At 43.7% G+C, this 23,052-nt stretch overlaps 1 protein-coding gene across 1 annotated transcript in view; it reads left to right on the forward strand.

The window, feature by feature from the left end:
* Nucleotides 1–2,368: 2,368 nt before the first annotated feature.
* The window catches only part of LOC126156169 (uncharacterized), a 28,099-nt gene continuing 7,415 nt past the window's right edge, over nucleotides 2,369–23,052 (forward strand). Inside the window, exon 1 of the mRNA XM_049916280.1 lies at nucleotides 2,369–2,956. Within this exon, the coding sequence (XP_049772237.1) occupies nucleotides 2,369–2,956 (588 nt within the window). The remainder of the gene's footprint in view (nucleotides 2,957–23,052) is intronic.

The following is a 23,052-nucleotide window of genomic DNA, read 5'->3' on the forward strand; positions in this document are numbered from 1 at the left end:
CTTTAATCCATAAATGGTGAACGTCGCTCTTGACTGTACATTATTTACAATATCAATAGTAACTGAACATGGTGCCTTGCTAGGTTGTAGCAAATGACGAAGCTGAAGGCTATGCTAACTATCGTCTCGGCAAATGAGAGCGTAGTTTCTCAGTGAACCATCGCTAGCAAAGTCGGCTGTACAACTGGGCCGAGTGCTAGGAAGTCTCTCTAGACCTGCCATGTGGCGGCGCTCGGTCTGCAATCACTGATAGTGGCGACACGCGGGTCCGACGTATACTAACGGACTGCGGCCGATTTAAAGGCTACCACCTAGCAAGTGTGGTGTCTGGCGGTGACACCACACTTTGTAATCGCTAGAGGACTTGCATTGAGCGTGGGGGAGGTTATATTGAAAAGTGATACAGCTTTGTAGCACTTCTGCGAAGTAAATAATATTTTAAAAAATATTTAAGGTTTTCATTTGACTCACCGTCGTATCAATACCCTAAAGCAAAGTAAAAAAATATATTTTAAAAATTTATTTAATTTTTAACGGTGGTATCACAGTTTCTTTGAGAAAAGCTTCATATCTTTCACGAATGTCAGGGTGTTCCTGCATAGAATATGTTCTAGAATCATGCAGTATAGAGACGTTGCAATACTAATGTACACTACTGGCCATTAAAATTGCTACACCAAGAAGAAATGCAGATGATTAACGGGTATTCATTGGACAAATATATTATACTAGAGGCGATATTTGATTACATTTTCACGCAGTTTGGGTGCATAGATCCTGAGAAATCAGTACCCGGAACAACCACCTCTGGCCGTAATAGCGGCCTTGATACGCCTGGGCATTGAGTCAAAGGAGAGCTTCGATGGCGTGTACAGGTACAGTTGCCGATGCCGCTTCGACACGATACCACAGTTCATAAAGAGTAGCGACTGGCGTATTGTGACGAGCCAGTTGCTCGTCCAACACTGACCAGACGTTTTCAATTGATGAGACATCTGGAGAATGTGCTGGCCAGGCCCGTACAGCACCTGTAACATGCGGTCGTGCATTATCCTGCTGAAATGTAGGGTTTCGCAGGGATCGAATGAAGGGTAGAGCCACGGGTCGTAACACATCTGAAATGTAACGTCCACTGTACAAAGTGCCGTCAATGCGAACAAGAGGTGACCGAGACGTGTAATCAATGGCACCCCATACCATCACGCCGGGTGATGCGCCAGTATGGCGATGACGAATACACGCTTCCAATGTGCGTTCACCGCAATGTCGCCAAACACGGATGCGACCATCATGATGCTGTAAACAGAACCTGGATTCATCTGAAAAACTGACGTTTTGCCATTCGTGCACCCAGGTTCGTCGAGTACACTATCGCAGGCGCTCCTGTCTGTGATGCAGCGTCAAGGGTAACCGCAGGCTTGGTCTCCGAGCTGATAGTCCATGCTGCCGCAAACGTTGTCGAACTGTTCGTGCAGATGATTGTTGTCTTGCAAACGTCCCCATCTGTTGACTCAGGGATCGAGACGTGGCTGCACGATCCGTTACAGCCATGCGGATAAGATGCCTGTCGTCTCGACTGCTAGTGATACGAGGCCTTTGGGATCCAGCACGGCGTTCCGTGTTACCCTCCTGAACCCACCGATTCCATATTCTGCTAACAGTCATTGGATCTCGACCAACGCGAGCAGCAATGTCGCGATACGATAAACCGCAATCGCGATAGGCTACAATCCGACCTTCATCAAAGTCGGAAAGGTGATGGTACGCATTTCTCCTTCTTACACGAGGCATCAAAACAAAGTTTCACCAGGCAACGCCGGTCAAGTGGCGTTTGTGTATGACAAATCGGTTGGAAACTTTCCTCATGTCAGCACGTTGTAGATGGCACCACTGGAGACAACCTTGTGTGAATGCTCTGAAAAGCTAATCATTTGAATACCACAGCATCTTCTTCCTGTCGGCTAAATTTCGAGTCTGTAGCACGTCATCTTGGTGGTGTAGCAATTTTAATGGCCAGTAGTGTATACTACTTTGTGTAAGAGTAGGTGCTGTTTACGGGGAGTCACCACGGCGGCTAGCTTACTGTGTCGTGCTCGATGTCCCTTGCCAACAGGAAAGGGCCAGTACGATGACGGAAACGACGCTGGACACGACACCCGAGTGGCTGGACCGCGACTTCGTGGCCACCTGCCTGAGCAAGGACGACGAAGCCGCGGGGCTGCGCGTGAAGTCGTTCGTGGCGACGCCGCTCAACACGGCGGCGCAGGTGGCGGGCAGCCGCGTGATGCGCGTCGCGGCGGAGCTGGAGGCGCCGGACGGCAGCCCCGTGCCGCAGCGGCGGCTGGTGCTGAAGACGCCGGCCGTGGGCATGAGCGCGCAGCTGCAGCAGACCTTCCGCAGGGAGGTGTTCGTCTACTCGCGCGCGCTGCCGGACGCGGAGGCGGCGCTGCGCGCGGCGGAGGGCGCGTCGTTCCACCCTGTGGCGGCGCGCTGCCTGCTGTCGGGCGAGGCGCTCGTGCTGGAGGACCTGTCGGCGGCCGGCTTCCGGCTGGCGGCGGGCGGCGCCTCGCTGGACCTGCCGCACTGCGCGCTCGTGGCCCGCGCCGTGGCGCGCCTGCACGCCGCCTCCGCGCCGCTCGTCGACCGCGAGCCCTACGTCGGCGAGCTCTTCCGCGACTCCGCCTTCTTCAACGAGGCGTCGCGCCCCGACATGCAGCACTTCACCGAGAAGAACATGCTCGCCGTAGCCGAGGCGCTCGACGCCGTGCCCGGTTTCGCCGGGTACGCGCAGAAGTACCGCCAGCTGGCCGTCAAGATCTTCGACCGGCTGCTCGCTCTGCACCGGGACCAAGAGGGCCGCATGCGCGTGCTGCTGCACGGCGACCTCTGGAGGAACAACCTCATGTTCCGCTACTCCGACGGCCGGCCCGTCGACGTCAGATTGGTCGACTTCCAGGTAAAAGAAGATTTTCTCTGTACGAGGCTGTACTGACCGGGAAAACACGGCGAGTGCCATAACACGACTTCCCAGAAACTTCGCTCAGTGGAACAGGACTCAGAATAAACGGACGCGTGTCTCGTTTCTTAGGAAACGACGGTCAAAGTTTTCGGCGCAATTTAAATGTCTTGCAGCAGGGTGGTCCATTGATCATGACCGGGCCAAATATCTCACGAAATAAGCGTCAAACGAAAAAACCACAAAGAACGAAACTCGTCTAGCTTGAAGGGCGAAACCATATGGCGCTATGGTTGGTCTGTAGATGGCGCTGCCATAGGTCAAACGGATATCAACTGCGTTTTTTTAAAATAGGAACCTCCATTTTTTATTACATATTCGTGTAGTACGTAAAGAAATATGAATGTTTTAGTTGGACCACTTTTTTTCATTTTTTTTTGATAGATGGCGCAGTAATAGTCTCAAACATATGGCTCACCATTTTAAACGAACAGTTGGTAACAAGTAGGTTTTTTAAATTAAAATACAGAACGTAGGTATGTTTGAACATTTTATTTCGGTTGTTCCAATGTGGTACATGTACCTTTGTGAACGTATCAATTCTGAGAACGAATGCTGTTACAGCGTGATTATCTGTAAATACCACATTAATGTAATAAATGCTCAAAATGATGTCGGTCAACCTCAATGCATTTGGCAATACGTGTAACGACATTCTTCACAACAGCTAGTAGTCCGCCTTCCGTAATATTCGCACATGCATCGACAATGCGCTGACGCATGTTGTCAGGCGTTGTCGGTGGACCACGATAGCAAATATCCGTTAACTTTCCCCACAAAAAGAAAGCCGGGGACGTCAGATCCGGTGAACGTGCGGGCCATGGTATCGTGCTTCGACGACCAATCCATCTGTCATGAAATATGCTATTCAATACCGTTTCAAACGCCGGACATCCATCATGTTGGTAGTACATCGCCATTCTGTCATACAGTGAAACATCTTGTAGTAACATCGGTAGAACATTACGTAGGAAATCAGCAAACATTGCACCATTTACATTAAATAAAATGGGGGCCAATTATCCTTCCTCCCATAGTGCTGCACCATACATTAAACCGCCAAGGTCGCTGATGTTCCACTTGTCGCAGCCCTCGTGGATTTCCCGTTGCCCAGTAGAGCATATTATGCAGTTTACGTTACCGTTGTTGGTGAATGACGCCTCGTCGCTAAATAGAACGCGTGCAAGAAATCTGTCATCCTCCCGTAATTTATCTTGTGCCCAGTGGCAGAAATGTACACGACGTTCAAAGTCGTTGTCATACATAGAAATATGGTACGGGTGCAATCGATGTTGATGTAGCATTCTCAACACCGACGTTTTTGAGATTCCCGATTCTCGCTCAATTAGTCTGCTGCTGATGTGCGGATTAGCCGCAACAGCAGCTAAAATACCTACTTGGGCATCATCATTTGTTGCAGGTCGTGGTTGGCGTTTCACATGTGGCTGTACACTTCCTGTTTCCTTAAATAACGCAACTACCCGGCAAACGGTCCGGACACTTGGATGACGTCGTCCAGGATAACGAGCAGCACACATAGCACACGCCCGTTGGGCATTTTGATCACAATAGCCATACATCAATACGATGTCGACCTTTTCCGCAATTGGTAAACCGGTCCATTTTAACACGGGTAATGTATCACGAAGCAAACACCGTCCGCACTCGCGGGATGTTACGTGATACCACGTACTTATACGTTTGTGACTATTACATTGACATCTATCACAAAGCGAAAAAAGTAGTCCAACTAAAACATTCATATTTCTTTACGTACTACACGAATATGTAATAAAAACAGGGGGTTCCTATTTAAAAAAAAAACAAAAAAAAACGCAGTTGATATCCGTTTCACCTATAACAGCGCCATCTAGCAGGGCAACCATAGCGCCATCTGGTTTCCCCCTTCAAGCTAGACAAGTTTAATTCTTTGTAGTTTTATCGTTTGACGCTTATTTCGTGAGATATTTGGCCCGGTCACTATCAGTGGACCACCCTGTAGACGAAATGGCGGCACAATGCCTAGCGTCACGGTCTTTCACTTTTACGCCCCCTGTTCGAAACCCGATTATTGTTTTTATTTGTTTTACTTTTCTTCATTTCTGTACCTATGTACTTACAAAGGTTACTACTCGGATGTTTATCACCATTTTACGCGATATAAGGGCGTCACATTAATTGTAAAATTACAGCTGTATTTTACATTGTCACATTTATTATTTCTATGGTACTGGAAGTTTGGAAGGAAAACATAGGTACAAAGAAGGTAGCTGCGAAGAAACCATGGGTAACAGAAGAAATACTTCAGTTGATTGATGAAAGGAGGAAGTACAAACATGTTCCGGGAAAATCAGGAATACAGAAATACAAGTCGCTGAGGAATGAAATAAATAGGAAGTGCAGGGAAGCTAAGACGAAATGGCTGCAGGAAAAATGTGAAGACATCGAAAAAGATATGATTGTCGGAAGGACAGACTCAGCATACAGGAAAGTCAAAACAACCTTTGGTGACATTAAAAGCAACGGTGGTAACATTAAGAGTGCAACGGAAATTCCACTGTTAAATGCAGAGGAGAGAGCAGATAGGTGGAAAGAATACATTGAAAGCCTCTATGAGGGTGAAGATTTGTTTGATGTGATAGAAGAAGAAACAGGAGTCGATTTAGAAGAGATAGGGGATCCAGTACTAGAATAGGAATTTAAAAGAGCTTTGGAGGACTTACGGTCAAATAAGGCAGAAGGGATAGATAACATTCCATCAGAATTTCTAAAATCATTGGGGGAAGTGGCAACAAAACGACTATTCACGTTGGTGTGTAGAATATATGAGTCTGGCGATATACCATCTGACTTTCGTAAAAGCATCATCCACACAATTCCGAAGACGGCAAGAGCTGACAAGTGCGAGAATTATCGCACAATCAGCTTAACAGCTCATGCATCGAAGCTGCTTACAAGTATAATATACAGAAGAATGGAAAAGAAAATTGAGAATGCGCTAGGTGAGGATCAGTATGGCTTTAGGAAAAGTAAAGGGACGAGAGAGGCAATTCTGACGTTACGGCTAATAATGGAAGCAAGGCTAAAGAAAAATCAAGACACTTTCATAGGATTTGTCGACCTGGAAAAAGCGTTCGACAATATAAAATGGTGCAAGCTGTTCGAGATTCTGAAAAAAGTAGGGGTAAGCTATAGGGAGAGACGGGTCATATACAATATGTACAACAACCAAGAGGGAATAATAAGAGTGGACGATCAAGAACGAAGTGCTCGTATTAAGAAGGGTGTAAGACAAGGCTGTAGCCTTTTGTCCCTACTCTTCAATCTGTACATCGAGGAAGCAATGATGGAAATAAAAGAAAGGTTCAGGAGTGGAATTAAAATACAAGGTGAAAGGATATCAATGATACGATTCGCTGATGACATTGCTATCCTGAGTGAAAGTGAAGAAGAAGTAAATGATCTGCTGAACGGAATGAACATTCTAATGAGTACACAGTATGGTTTGAGAGTAAATCGGAGAATGATGAAGGTAATGACAAGTAGTAGAAATGAGAACAGCGAGAAACTTAACATCAGGATTGATGGTCACGAAGTCAATGAAGTTAAAGAATTCTGCTACCTAAGCAGTAAAATAACCAATGACGGACGGAGCAAGGAGGACATCAAAAGCAGACTCGCTATGGCAATAAAGGCATTTCTGGCCAAGAGAAGTCTACTAATATCAAATACCGGTCTTAATTTGAGGAAGAAATTTCTGAGGATGTACGTCTGGAGTACAGCATTGTATGGTAGTGAAACATGGACTGTGGAAAAACCGGAACAGAAGAGAATCGAAGCATTTGAGATGTGATGCTATAGACGAATATTGCAAATTAGGTGGACTGATAAGGTAAGGAATGAGGAGGTTCTACGCAGAATCGGAGAGGAAAGGAATATGTGGAAAACACTGATAAGGAGAAGGGACAGGATGATAGGACATCTGCTAAGACATGAGGGAATGACTTCCATGGTACTAGAGGGAGCTGTAGAGGGCAAACACTGTAGAGGAAGACAGAGATTGGAATACGTCAAGCAAATAATTGAGGACGTAGATTGCAAGTGCTACTCTGAGATGAAGAGGTTAGCACAGGAAAGGCATTCGTGGCGGGCCGCATCAAACCAGTCAGCAGACTGATGACCAAAAAAAAAATAAATAAAAAAATGGTACTTTCAAGGGTTACAATATTTTTAAATTATCGTATTCTTATATTTCATTCTTATATCAGTTCTTATATCTTATTCTTATGTTTATTCTTCAGGAAGACTTGATGCATTCCCTTGGATGATACCGATCGTAGACAAATCGAAACAGAGAAATTCCGAACACCACTACAATCGCGCGTAGGCAAGTTCGCCACAGTGATTTTTCTTCGTATGAATCTCACTAGGAAAAAAAAAATCCTTAACGTGCGAAAATGTCACGCATTGACAATAATTTCGCGGCAAGTCACGCATAATGAATCACTTTACCGAAAACTGCCGCTTTGAACTGATTGTGAATCAACTTGCACTACAGGAATTTAACTGAAAATAATTTCCGATTCATTTATTGTTTTTTTTAAGGACATTCACTAGACGCAGTTAGTATACGAATAAGAACAGTGCTGTTTCAATGTACATTGGAATCCATTAGTGTATTAATCTTCTACGGACATGGGTTGATTAATGAACTCCAGAATTAAAAACAGTTATCCGGATTCGAACACGGGAAGCAACATTGTGAAGCCGCTTCAGTTGATCTGTTTACACGCTAAAGGACTCATAGAGTACCTCGAAATGTTTTACCGTCGTTTTCTCAGAAACGGTCGAGTATCTAAGTAGAAGCCGGGACACGTATTCGCTTATTTTGAACCCTCTTCCATTGAGTAAAGGTCCTGCGAAATCCGTTTATAGCGCTTGCCGTGTTTCCTCATGGGTCTCTTCCCGGTTGTGTCTTCTCTTGCTTTAATAGACACCTGCCTACATTCCTTCCAGTGTGTTACCCAGGTGTCAGCTTCATCTCGTACTTGTAGGCGTAATTAACCTCCACCTCTAGCTTAATCATTGGAAATGGAAATGCCGTGTGGCTAGGGCAGGGGCGGGCAAACGTTGCACGCGGCTCATGAGCGCACAGCGCTGCACGTGTGCTGCTCGTGTGCAGGCGTCGACCGGGGCTGTGGCGACAGCCGGCAGGTTGCGGCAGTGTAGTGCCAAGCTAAGCTGCGGACGTTGATGCGAAGCGAGCACTATGTAGTGAACGTTGTATTTCAAGAAACGGAGAAGTGGAGATTTGCTATCTTTTAAAAAGTAATGGGAGAATAATTTTTTCTTTGTGCAAAAACGTGAAAATTCGAAATGTTTAATATGTGGCAGTATTCTCGCTGGTCAACGGAAGTTTAGTATTGAAGGCCATTATAATAAATTTCACAAGGACGAGTATAATTTATTGTCGGATTATGAGCGGATGGGGAATTGACTGAGCTTAAGAAGAGCGATCTGACGATACCAGATGAATCTGTCGTAGTTGGCCGGCCGGAGTGGCCGAGCGGTTCTAGGCACTACAGTTCGGAACCGCGCGACCGCCATGGTCGCAGGTTCGAATCCTGCCTCGGGCATGGATGTGTGTGATGTCCTTAGGTTAGTTAGGTTTAAGTAGTTCTAAGTTCTAGGGGACTGATGACCACAGCAGTTAAGTCCCATAGTGCTCGGAGCCATTTGAATTTGTCATAGTTGCTGTTGTCACGAGAGATCTGCGACTTTCTCTCATCATGTCTCTCATCTAACTGATTTAACATTTTATGGAACACTGTTTTCAAGTTTTCAGGACGACAACAATAATAGCCCAGCGGTATGTGCAAGTTATAAGACTGCGCTTAATATAGCGAGAGCTGGAAAACCATTTGCTGAATTAATAAGTCTCGGTTAAGAGCAAACATCAGTGATGAAAATTTACGTAACTGTTTGTGTTTGTCTGTATGTAGAAATTTTGTTCCAGATATTAAACGTATTGTAAACTCCACTTGTGATAATTAAATAAAACGTATCTTAGGTAATAGGTACTCTTTCAAACCATTATTTCTTTCAAGCACTCCTACTAACCTTATTCATTCACTCAATAAAGCAAGCTAGGAAACAAAACGCATTACAGAGGAAGGAGCGGACAGAAGGTATGGTGCGGATGGGAGATAAGCGGGTGGCCAGCTTGCCCCTGTGTGAACGCGGAACACCTGTTAACTGCACGCGTGCAAGTGCACCGCACATGTGCAGGATTCCTGCCCGCCCCTGGGCTAGGGCCTCCCGTCGGGTAGACCGTTCGCCTTGTGCAAGTCTTTCGAATTGACGCCACTTCGGCGACTTGCGCGTCGATGGGGATGAAATGACGATGATAAAGACAACACAACACCAGTCCCTGAGCGGAGAAAATCCCTGACCCAGTCGGGAATCGAACCCGGGCCGTTAGGATTGACATTCCGTCGCGCTGTCCACTCAGCTACCAGGGCCGGAGAGCTTAATCGTTGATTTTTGTCAAGCTACTAACATAAATGAACGACAGATGATGAGATTAAAACGTTATGTAAATAAGAATTTGTAACGTGCCGTGTTACGAACTCTTCCAAGAACGCCATGTGACGTAATAAGCGCGTAGTCGGCCGTGCAATACCGAAAACGAAGGACGCGTCGAGAAGTAATCAATAAATTTTAATTGTCGCCGCAGGTCGCATGTAACTATTCTTTATTTTACATGTTTCACTCGATCAACGCGACTATCTACAAAACTATGAAAATACAGTATGTTACGCCACCGTACAATAAGATATATCCACAGATTCAGCTTACAATATAATAACTTATATTACGTAGCCGAAGGCCACGTGTTAAAAATATCAGGCTGTGCATAGCGCGGCCCTCATACATGAAATGGAGTAAGTTTGTTGTGTAAAGTTAACGTGAATTCTGAGATTAAACAGCAAGACTTATCATTTCCTGTTGAACGAGTTAAATCTCTATCGAAATGCGCTGTCATTGAAGCTACCTTATAAAGTCTAATGTGCGGCTATGTAATACACGAAATCGTATATCTTACTATTTAATGTCAGAATGCACCTTACCAGAGATTTTACGTTAACTGTACACAACCATTTACTCCATTTTACATATGACGGAGGCGCTATACACAGGCTGATGTTTGTAACGTCTGGCCGTCGGCTACGTAATGCAGGGTACCATACAAAAATGTTCAAATGTGTGTGAAATTTTATGGGACTTAATTGCTAAGGTCATCAGTCCCTAAGCTTACACAGTACTTAACCTTAATTATCCTAAGGACAAACACACACACACCCATGCCCGAGGGAGGACTCGAACCTCCGCCGGGACGAGCCATACAGTCCATGACTGCAGCGCCTGAGACCGCTCGGTTAATCCCGCGCAGCAAGATACCATACAGTAAGCTGAATCTTCGAATTTCTTATTGTATGGTGATGTAACACATAGGATTTCCCCAATTCTGAAGATGCCTCCTTTGGTCGAGTAAAACATATAAAATAAAGAAAAAAGTTACATGCGACTTGTGGCTGCTCTACAATTTTAATTTCTAACGGTCGGTGTTCCCCTGCAGGCAAGTGCCTACCCTCCCTAAATAAATATTAAGTCAGATGACCGGTTGTGGATGAACATAGCTACTATATTCATAATTTGTGCATCAGTTTCACTGCAAAATACCCAAAAAATTCAACCACGAATAATGCACGAAAGTAACTTCAGAGGAAAGAGACATCATAATAAAAATTCTCGAATACAGGAAACCAAAATCTGTAAACAGATAACGACTGTTGTCGTTTTGAGATGCATTAATAACGTGTTCAAGATGCCAGCGACCGTTGAAAAAGCGCGTGGTCTAAGGCTCCTTGTCATAGTCCGAATGGCTCTCCCCATTGGAGGTTCGAGTCCTCCCTCGGGCATGGGTGTATGTGTTGTTTTTAGAGTAAGTTAGCTTACTTTAGATTAAGTAGTGCGTAAGTTTAGGGACCGATGACCTCAGTAGTTTGGTCCCATCAGACCTTAACACAAATTTCCAAAAAAATAATATTGAAAAGATTTGTTTTGAATGGAGCGTGGTGAGATGAACGGGGATAGAGGAAGGCCCGCCGTACTGACTTGTTAACAGCGCTAGGGCAGGGAACCTCTAAGAGAAAAAGGAAGCGTCCAGTTTCTATGGCCTAGCAGAACGAGAATAAGCCGCTGACCCACCCAGCAGGTTGGTACCAGCCGTATTGTTTGAAGGCATAAGTACACTCTGCCCAATTAACATAACGCCTGACTCCCGCCACGTCGCCCACTCGGTAAGGTCTTCTTGGAGCAGCTGCCTCGTCCGTAACCTGTCATCGCTGTTGGCCTTGACCAACATGGTACAGCAAAATTCACCTGTTCATTACTTTGAACAGCGTTTAGTAATGTCACCCGATTTCGATCCCTATTTTGCTTGCTTGGTGATCGAGAGTATTTCACGGTACAAAGGGACAGAAGCAGCGTTGGCCGTACCCAAATGTGGTTCTCACGGTCCTGACTCCTTTCTATGATGCCTTCTCAATTATGTGTCTCTGACTCTAGTTCACTACTAATTCTGTAATGTCCTCGTGTGAATGTGTTTATGTCATTGGAGGTTGTCCTCAATTACATGGTACACGGTTCTCGTTTGATTCCAGAATATATCTCGGTTTGGTATTTTCTAAATCTTTAATTTATTGATGTTGCTATTCCTGCCCCAGTAAACATACAAATCAGTGGCCTACTACAAGTACTACGGTTTCATGCAGGATAGGAAATTAATCTGAAATTCCGACGGCCTGTTAATATTTATCTCGCCCGTCTGAGATACGAGATCTCTGTCAGACAACTTAAGTCTGGTGGCCCAAGTTTTGGACACACTCAGTCAAACAGATATCTATACATGTGATAAAGTAGAAACAAGAGATGATAGGGAAAGAGATAGGAAATCCTGTATTAGAATCAGAATTTGAAAGAGCTTCGGAAGACTTAAAATCAAATAAGGCAGAAGGGTTGGATAACATTCCATCGTAATTCGTAAAATCATTGTTGGAAGTGGCAACAAAAATGGTTCAGATGGATCTGAGCACTATGGGACTTAACATCGGAGGTCATCAGTCCCCCTAGAACTTAGAACTACTTAAACCAAACTAACCTAAGTACAGCACACACATCCATGCCCGAAGCAGGATTCGAACCTGTGACCGTAGCGATCGCGCGGTTCCAGACTGAAGCGCCTAGAACCGCTCGGCCACACTGGCCGGCTAAGTGGCAACAAAATGGCTGTACAAGCTGGGGTGTAGAACGTATGAAACTGGCGATATACCATGAGGCTTTTCGAAAAAAAAAAAATCATCCACACGATTCCTAAGATAATAAGAGTCTACAAGTGCGAGGATTATCGCACAGTCAGCTTGACAGCTCATGCATTCAAGTTGCTAACAACAATAATATACAGCTGAACGGGAAAGAAAATTGAGGATCTGTCAGATGACGAATTTTGGCTGTAGGAAAGGTAAAGACATCAGAAACGCAATTCGGACGTTGCGCTTGATAACGGAAGAGATACTGAAAAATAATCAAGACACATTTATAGGATTTTTCGACCTGGAAAAAGCGTTGGTTGGACAATCTAAAATGGTGCAAGATGATCCAAAAATTCTGAGAAGAATGGGAGTAAGCTAAAGTGAAAGACGGGTAATACGTAAAATGCACAAGAACCAAGAGGGAACAGTAAGACTGGAAGACTAAAAACGAAGTTCTCAGATTAAAAAGGATGTATGGCAGTAATGTATTCTTTCATTCCTGCTATTCTATCTTTATACAGAAGAAGGAATGACAGAAATAAAGAAAGGATCAAGAGTGGATTTAAAATTAAAAGTGAAAGGATATCAGTGGTCAGATTCGCTGATGTTATTGCTATCCTCGGTGAAAGTAAAGAAGAATTACAGGATCTGTTGAACGGGATGAACAGAATATGGACTGAGAGTAAATCACAGAAAAACAAAAGTAATGAGAAGTATCAGAAATGAGAACAGCGAAAAACTTATCATCAGAATTGTGATTACGAAGCGGATGAAGTTAAGAAACTTTGCTACCTAGATAGCAAAATAACCCATGACGGACGGAGTAAGGATGACATAAAAAGCAGACTAGCACCGACGGAAAGGATATTCCTGGCCGAGGTAGATCAACTAGTACAGGACGACACAGAGAAACGGGAACATTTCCACAATCCAATAAAACTAGAAGTGATGAAGGAAAGAAATTGCATTCATAGTAATTGAAACCTTACAACTTTGACATTTACGAAACAATGATGGCATTTAACATTTTTTAAAAATTACGTCCTTTAGATGGTGTCCTCCTGTACGAATGCATTCGTGAAATCTGCTGTTGAGAATCCTCATTGACCGCTGCAACATCTCAGCTGGGATACAGTGAACTGCATCCCGAATTCTCTGTTTCAACTCATCCTGGGTTCTTGGTCGAGTGGTGTAGACTTTGCTCTTGAGATTGTGGTGTCACCGCCAGACACCACACTTGCTAGGTGGTAGCCTTTAAATCGGCCGCGGTCCGTTAATATACGTCGGACCCGCGTGTCGCCACTATCAGTGATTGCAGACCGAGCGCCGCCACACGGCAGGTCTAGAGAGACTTCCTAGCACTCGCCCCAGTTGTACAGCCGACTTTGCTAGCGATGGTTCACTGACAAATTACGCTCTCATTTGCCGAGACGATAGTTAGCATAGCCTTCAGCTACGTCATTTGCTACGACCTAGCAAGGCGCCATTATCATTTGCTATTTATCTTGTGATGTATGTACCGTCAGACCGATGTTCATCAATTATGAATTAATGTTAAGTATTCCATCAGCTACGTTCTTTGCCACTATAAATTCCCTTAACTGTTCCAGACCTCACGCCAGCCTGCGTGAGCTTAAACGCGTGCCTTTCGGCTTCCTCGCATAGTGGCTTGGCTGTCTTGCCAAGTCACAACAGAGGTAATCTCACAAGAAAAAAATCACAAACGGATAAATCTGATGATCTAGGGGGCCAGGGAATGTTACTGAATCGTCAGATCACACGGTTGCCAAACAGTTCTCGCACATATGTCATTGATTGCCGGGCAGTGTGTGATGTCGCTCCGTACTGTTGAAACCAAGCTTCTTGAACATTTGGAAAGTTGTTAATGCAGGTCTAACAAAATTTCGTAACATCTCAACGTAATGATCGGCATTGACAGTTATTGTGTTTCCGCCGGCCGCTGTGACCGAGCGGTTCTAGGCGCTTAAGCCCGGAACCACGCTGCTGCTACGGTCGCAGGTTCGAATCCTGCCTCGGGCATGGATGTGTGTGATGTCCTCAGGTTAGTTAGGTTTACGTAGTTCTAAGTCTAGGGGACTGATGACCTCAGATGTTAAGTCCCATATTGTGTTTCCCTGTTCATTTATGAAAAATACGGTCGATAATACCATGTGATGAAACACCACACCATACTGGCACTTCACTAGCGTGTAAAGGGTGCTCATGAACGCCATTAGGATTTGTGTTTGCCCAGTAACGGTCGTTCTGTTTATTCACGTACCCTGTGAGATGAAAATGTGCCTCATATGACGTCCACAACCTTGTTTATTTCTGTTATCATTTGTTGACAGAATCCTAGTCGTAACCGGTAATCGTTGTCCTTTAGGTTTTGCATCATCTGTAGTTTTTACGCATGAAATTTTAAATCAAGATGAAGAATTCTGCGAACACTCTCCCGGGACATTCCAACCACTGGTTCTTGCTTACGAATTGAACGCCGTGGGCTCCATAAGACAGACTCGCCTACAACATCAATGCTCGCTGGAGAACACAAGTCGGCCGTTGTGACCGAGCGGTTCTAGGCGCTTCAGTCTGGAACCGCTCAACCGTTACTGTCACATGTTCGAATCCTGCCTCGGGCATGGATGTGTGTGATGTCCTTAGGTTAGTTAGGTTTAAGTAGTTCTAAGTTCTAGGGGACTGGTGATCTCAGATGTTAGGTCCCATAGAGCTCAGAGCCATTAGAACCATTTGGAGAACACAAACTTCTTTGTTGGCCTGTGATTACGTAGGCTTTCCCGGCGTAATAAGTCTTGAAAGTCTCTTTGGGTTTGCTGCCGAATCCTAAAATCAACTTGACTCGATATTTCGGCGATCCAGATGGTCGCCATCTTCAAGAAAATGCTGCTTCTGCTGATGAGTGCCGCTGGTTGGCCTGTTGGTTTCTTCTTAAGGGCAGACCCAGTCTCTTCAAAGTTATTAACCCAACATTTTATCGCGTGTTTCGACGGAACGGCATCATGAGGTCCTATATTATCAAAACGTCGAAACTGCCTCTGCACCGCTACCAAACTATCATTGTTTTGATAAAACATTTTTATGGCTAACGCACCCTGTTGTCCGTTCCACTGATCTATGATTACTGAAATGGCGGACTGTTTATTCGCTGACTGTCACGAACCCGCGGTGTTGCCACCTGTAGGTGAAGACAGAGATTGGAGTAAATCCAGGAAATAATTGAAAATATAGGTTGCAGGTGCCAATCCGAGATGAAAAGGTTGGCACAGGAGAGGAATTCGTGGCGGGACAGATCAAACCAACCGGAATACTGATTGCTGAAAAGTTCCTTGCCATGCTTTTCTATTTGTTGTTACGGCTGATCGCGGGAACTGCTGTAGCGATTTTGATACGGTTGTCACTAACAGACAGACTGTTCACAATATAGATAAATGACCTGGTGGATGACATCGGAAGTTCACTGAGGCTTTTTGCAGATGATGCTGTGGTGTATCGAGAGGTTGTAACAATGGAAAATTGTACTGAAATGCAGGAGGATCTGCAGCGAATTGACGCATGGTGCAGGGAATGGCAATTGAATCTCAATGTAGACAAGTGTAATGTGCTGCGAATACACAGAAAGATAGATCCTTTATCATTTAGCTACAAAATAGCAGGTCAGCAACTGGAAGCAGTTAATACCATAAATTACCTGGGAGTACGCATTAGGAGTGATTTAAAATGGAATGATCATATAATGTTGATCGTCGGTAAAGCAGATGCCAGACTGAGATTCATTGGAAGAATCCTAAGGAAATGCAATCTGAAAACAAAGGAAGTAGGTTACAGTACGCTTGTTCGCCCACTGCTTGAATACTGCTCAGCAGTGTGGGATCCGTACCAGATAGGGTTGATAGAAGAGATAGAGAAGATCCAACGGAGAGCAGCGCGCTTCGTTACAGGATCATTTAGTAATCGCGAAAGCGTTACGGAGATGATAGATAAACTCCAGTGGAAGACTCTGCAGGAGAGACGCTCAGTAGCTCGGTACAGGCTTTTGTCAAAGTTTCGAGAACATACCTTCACCGAAGAGTCAAGCAGTATATTGCTCCCTCCTACGTATATCTCGCGAAGAGACCATGAGGATAAAATCAGAGAGATTAGAGCCCACACAGAGGCATACCGACAGTCCTTCTTTCCACGAACAATACGAGACTGGAATAGAAGGGAAAACCGATAGAGGTATTCAAGGTACCCTCCGCCACACACCGTCAGGTGGCTTGCGGAGTATGGATGTAGATGTAGATGTAGATGTAGACTAGTTCACTAGGAATGTTTGTGTACATCATTACATATTATAAGCAAGTCGCCCGGCCGGAGATAATTCGTTCTACCAGCCCGAAGCCGCTCCGGGTCACTAGTATGGAATAATGCCCTCATATACAGATACAGGAAATTACTAAATCTGTCACTGTGATAGTACTGAAACGAGAGGCGAAACACGTATAAACAGTTCAACTTTTACGTGTTGGTCAGACAGTCGCTCTTCGGCCAACAGAAGCAAATCACAGACAATAGTTATTGAAATACACGAGAAAATGAAGGTGAGTGAGAGATTCTGTCAAATGACGATACGACGGCAGCAGAACGTTTAGCGTCACTTCAGCAGCAGCTTGGATGCATTTTTCATTCCATACCTGTGAGAGTTTGGTGTAGTGTTGAAGTACTTCCTTGTTTCTTTTTTCAGCCAAATCTCAGCAAGCTAGGAGGGAGACTCAAATGTTTTCCCAACTGGAAATAGTTGGAGGGGGGGGGAGGGCAAATTTCCATTTCGATATTCACCTGATAATGGTGAAAAACCCTTTAGAAACGAGTAAGTTGGAATTTTTAAAATTTTATTTCTGTGACAATAATAATCATTTTCCCAGACAAAAATTAGAGAACATATGTGTGTTTTTGAAATGTGTGATTGATGTAACTGCGTCTTACTCCGATAGCGATGTGGTAGTCATTTTTACGGCTCTGCGAGGTTACTGACCATCGGTTGCATCATGCGCCACGGGCGGTGCCTTCGCGAACCCGTTCTCACCACGACCGAACGACACACAACCTGAGCAGACGTCACAACACGGGGCATGAGTATCTGTTACTGGCTGCAGCCCAGCACGGGACTCTTTGAGTATGCAAGCGCTTCAAGTGAATTATGCAACAGATACGCAGGGTTGTTCCACCACTTCGACAATTGGCTTTTTTCTAGGACTTGACTGGGCTTTATTTTTGGCAGTAGTGTTGTACTCACCTTTGGATAACCTCTTGTAGACTTGGTCTTATCATTTTCACACCTGCTCACTTTAAAATGGCACGAGAACATAAAGGCGTTCCAAGTAACAGCCTTTTACTGTGATACATGGATGAATTGTTGGTAGTAGTTGCTCCTCCACTTATATGTACTTACAATATTCTCACCCTCTGCCTTTTTTTGGTCCTTGCGCTGACATTCAGTACGCGTTTCTTTCCGAACTTGCTCCATCCAATGCGTTCTGTACGACGCCCGATTCCACTGACCGAGGATGGCGTCCGGACGGATTTTTAGGAGCCGACTACTTTGTTTCTGGGCTCATATGTGAATATGCAGCCTATGACGATAAAAACAGAGTAGTCATACTTTACTTATCTTGACGTCGAAACTGCTTAGTTATTACTTCCAAGTTTGCAATCCCCAAGTTGCAGTTCGCTTAATAATAAAATCGGTTGCCATAAATAAAAAAGCGGCCATCAATTTAAATGATTTTCCCGATTTATTCAAGTCTTAGATTTCACATATACGAGGGTCACTCCAACATAATTGCACACTATTTTTGTAAAAATACAGTTTTCATTCTGCATGTGTGAAAGTCTTACAGCGTCTAGATACATCCATCCCGCTTGTTTTCAAACTTAGTTCAAATAGTTCCCGTGAGTGCTCAGTCACAGCATCTCTTCAAGATGGCTGCTACACTTGACGTTCGTCAGAAGCAACGTGCTGTCATAGAATTCCTGTGCTGTGAAAGCGAGACAGTGGGAAAGATCCACAAGAGGTTGAAAAAGGTGTACGGAGATGCTGCTGTCGATCGCAGTACAGTTAGTCGGTGGGCGAGCAGGTTACGTGATGAAAGCGGGCATGGCAATATTGAGGATTGTCCTCGCAGCGGCAGGCCTCGTACTGCACACACTCCAAACAATGTGCAGAGAGTTAACGAATTGGTGACTGCTGACAGACGCATCACCGTGAACGAATTGTCACGCTACGTTGGGATAGGGGAAGGAAGTGTTTGTAGAATACTGAAAGTGTTGGCGTTAAGAAAGGTTTGTGCCAGGTGGATTCCCAGGATGTTGACAGTGGCTCACAAAGAAACAAGAAAAATGGTATGCAGCGAACTTTTGGAACAGTACGAGATGAATTTCTTGGAAGAATTGTGACAGGTGATGAAACATGGCTCCATCACTTTTCACCAGAGATGAAGAGGCAATCAATGGAGTGGCATCATGCAAATTCACCCAAGAAAAAAAATTCAAAACCACACCTTCTGCTGGAAAAGTTATTGTTAAGGTGTTTTTCGATTCCGAAAGACTCTTGCTTGTGGACATCATGCCAAGTGGAACCACCATAAATTCTGATGCATATGTGATGACACTAAAGAAACTTCAAGCTCGACTGAGTCGTGTTCGACCACATCGGCAAAAGCAGGATGTTTTGCTGTTGCACGACAATGCATGGTCACATGTCAGTCAAAAAACCATGGAAGCGATCACAAAACTCGGATGGACAACACTGAAACACTCGCCTTAAAGTCCTGAGTCCTGACCTGGCTCCATGTGACTATCATCTCTTTGGGAAACTGAAAGACTCTCTTCGTGGAACAAGGTTTGAAGATGATGACTCCCTTGTGCACGCTGCGAAACTGACTCCAACAGGTTGGTCCAGAATTTTACCGTGTGGGTATACAGGCGCTGGTTCCAAGATGGCGTAAGGCAGTTGAGAGGGATGGAAATTATGTGGAGAAACGAAAATATTGTTCCTAAAGGATGTATCTACATACTGTAAAACTTTCAAACATGTAGAATAAAAGATGAATTTTAAAAAAATGGTGTGCATTTCTTTTGGAGTGACCCTCATAACTGAAAGTGATGAAAGTTTCGCCACAAGCGCTAATGTTGCGCAACAGTACGACAAAAACGATCTTTATAAAAATAAGTCTGCATACTAGTACAGCCCAACAGCATATCTTGCTCTGGTGTTTCAGTGGCAAACAAACGTGGCGCAGTTAGTCGGGGGCGACTCCCTCCCTACTATTAATAACAAACACAAACCACTAAACTTGAATAAACAACGTGAACAACAGCTGTTAAGAAGAATTTTCTTGAGATATGAACAAGGTTGAATTTAGTCATCTGCTGCCCCTAGGCAAAGAAAGTATTTCGGCCCTTTATATCGACATATTATTACCAAGTAACTTACATCTGCACATAACTGCTGCTGCTAGTAATAGTACCGGGTGATTAAAATAAGAAAGAACTGATTTCAATTGTTTATTACAGAAAAACTGTAAAAGATAGATTCAAATTGCGCATTTCACTGTTCAAAATTTTGACACAGCTGCATTGTTTGTTTGTAGCAACATAATGTCTACACCACAAGAGAAATCATTTTGTGTGTTGGAATTGTGCGCGAAGTCAATCCATTATTCAAGTGCAATGATCATTCCAAAGTTTCGTTATTACTGTTTCCAGAGTCTGCACACTGGTCAGCATTCCAGTCGCCTCGCATCCTAATGAAGTCTTTTGAGTTTCATCGTCCTGAATAACTTCCAAAGCTATTATTATTTCTATCCGGTTGACACTGAGGCAATAGCAGTCATCGTGGCGCCCTTACCAGCGTGTTTCTGAAGTCGTTTTGCGGAAACTGAACTATTTATTTTTGACTGCAAAACATTCCAATGGCTCATCGAAGCAGAGAAGAAAGTTTAAATTTGTTGCAACAAACGACAAAACGAATCCGCTTGAGGACAACAAATTGCTTCCTACGATTCTACCAAGCTAAGGGAGTGAGCTGCGCACGCAACAAAGAGTAAGAGGGTTTCCAAAATGAGATTTTCACTCTGCAACGGAGTGTGCGCTGATATGAAACTTCCTGGCAGATTAAAACTGTGGGCCGGACTGAAACTCGAACTCGGGACCTTTGCCTTTTGTGGGCAAGCGCTCTACCAACTTTTTTTTTAATATCATTTTGTTCGCTTTCGTTCGTTCCATCTGCTCGGGGCGGACGTCGTAAGACACCCGTTGTAGTTCGTTGTTGATCGGTGAACTCAGTTTTATTTATTACAGAGGGCAGCTAACCCTCTGACCGAACACGCTGAGCTACCGTGCAGGCAAGCTTGTAGTGTCATATGACATACCCCTGCATAAGTGAATGTCCAAACCATATTTTCCTTAGTAAGTTTATTACTGAATCAGTTAATTGTTCTGATTTGTGGCCGAGTTAGTGACAAAACAGATAAATATTTCAACATGAAATCCATTTTTTTAATAAATATCTTGTAACAAAAGACAGCTGACCCAAAAATATAATATTGAGGGTGAAATATAATATGGTGGAAAGATATTTAGTTTCTTTCACTTGATCTACAGCATACTTCATCACCATTTCTGCCAGAATAGATATCACTTCGCACTTTTGTAAATAAAGCTACGATTTACTCCCTTTTCCTTTGTTCCTAATAAAGTTCTATATGTTTAGCTAGAAAAGGATCGAATCTTGCTGTTAGCTGTAGTGCTATCTCGAAATTTCCGTAATGTGTTGACCCTAACCCACAGTTGAAGCCCTGAAAGATAGACTTTGTTGGACGAGTTTTTGACCACACCTACAACCCGTTTTAACGCGCACCTCCAAAATTTCCTGTTGTATCAAGCTGAGATGTTAGTTTCTTATCTATTCTTCCCGTGATTTTTTTGTCTAGCTTTTAAAGTTGGCTCATATTTCCTATGTTCAACTGAATTTTCATAAGCAGCTAATCGTGATCAACCGATTTTCTACTCATTAAATCCCTCATTAGGTTTCGCAACTATGATGTTCCATTAAACAATAAACATGCTACGCAAGATACTTATATCCCTGTTTTAAAAATCAATACATTGCCTGCATGAATTCCTGAAATCGCACTCCATATTCTGAGTCACATGACTTTTGTCAGCGATATGACGACGGTAGAATTCATTTCTTGTACAGTTCGCATGATCGTCAGAAACTGATTCACAATCATCATCCGCTTTATATGCATCATTTGGGTCAACTGAATTGATTATTTCCGATCCATTATTATTGTTTCTAATAACAGGAGCGTCGGACTCATAAATTACACGCTGCATTATTTTCGATACTGTTCACCACATTATTATAATCCACATTGTTACAATCTGGTATTTCTAGAGTCAAGCTCGGGCTGGAACTAGCTGGCTGTACTTCATTTTTAAATAGAACATCCATTTATACTGATTCTCATAATTTCCTCTTCCTTTATTGTTAACGTTCGCGAAGTTCCTGTATCGAGAACCATTTACTCTTCTCCGACTGTCACTCATTTTGATTATTGTTAAAATACAAATCTCGAACTAAACACTAAATAACTACTCTCTTTACAGTTTTAAATTAAACTGAACTGCCATCAAGCGACCGGCGGTATTTTCTTTGACTTTGAAGCTCGAATGGGCACTCTTGAGTGCCGATCCAGCCTACATATATGACAGTGTTAGCGGCGTTTTCCGTCACAAAGCTTAATTACGAGCAACTAGATTTGCCTTCCTAAAGTATACCACATTAGAAGACACGACACTGAATGAAGTGAATAATGGCCAGACTGTCACGACGTAACATCGTTAATAAAACAAAACGTGTCATTCTTCCGCCGCCCAACCATACAGTTCATGAAATTTGGGGTAATAATTGCCAATGTTATTCATAAACTTTTCATTGAGAATTCAGTTTGCATTGTCTTTTCAAGAACTGTTAATAGAATGTTTGAAAAAAAAAGTAACTACTTATAAGCCACCCTTTCAAATCCGCCGCCGTAGGCAGCTGCTTATTCTACCTAGGCCGAAATACGCCTTTGGATTTGAGCTATGTAGAGCTGCTCATGAGAAACAATTAACCCTACCATGGAGATCTACGATACTGGGCCCTCCAGATTGCAATTGAGATGAACATTAGTGATTTCAAGTCTTGTTTGACCTGGTCAAGCAAATTCAAGAAATCATACAGTATAGGAAGTCGCAAAAAACTGTGTTTAATCCAAGTAAAAGTGTCGAGGAGATGCCATTAATTTGTAGCTGACGTGAAGAAAAAGCTTGCTGTTATCCCCACATCTGCTGTGTACAACGCTGATCAGTCAGTTTTCATGAAAGAACTGGGAGCACACCGCCATTTATCATTTCAAGGTGACACATTCATATACAACAGCGACAGTGATAAGTATGAGTAGATTACAGTTTCTGCAGATTTACATCTTCAGCGCCCTCATGATAAATTAGGACCAAATTAGGCCAAATTCTTATACTTGGTGTATGAAAACCTGGAAAAAAAAGGAAACCATAATTTTTAAGATTTCATTTGAAACGGTTCCTAACCAGTTG

The sequence above is a fragment of the Schistocerca cancellata genome, chromosome 2, assembly GCF_023864275.1.
Source record: "Schistocerca cancellata isolate TAMUIC-IGC-003103 chromosome 2, iqSchCanc2.1, whole genome shotgun sequence".
NCBI lineage: Eukaryota > Metazoa > Arthropoda > Insecta > Orthoptera > Acrididae > Schistocerca > Schistocerca cancellata.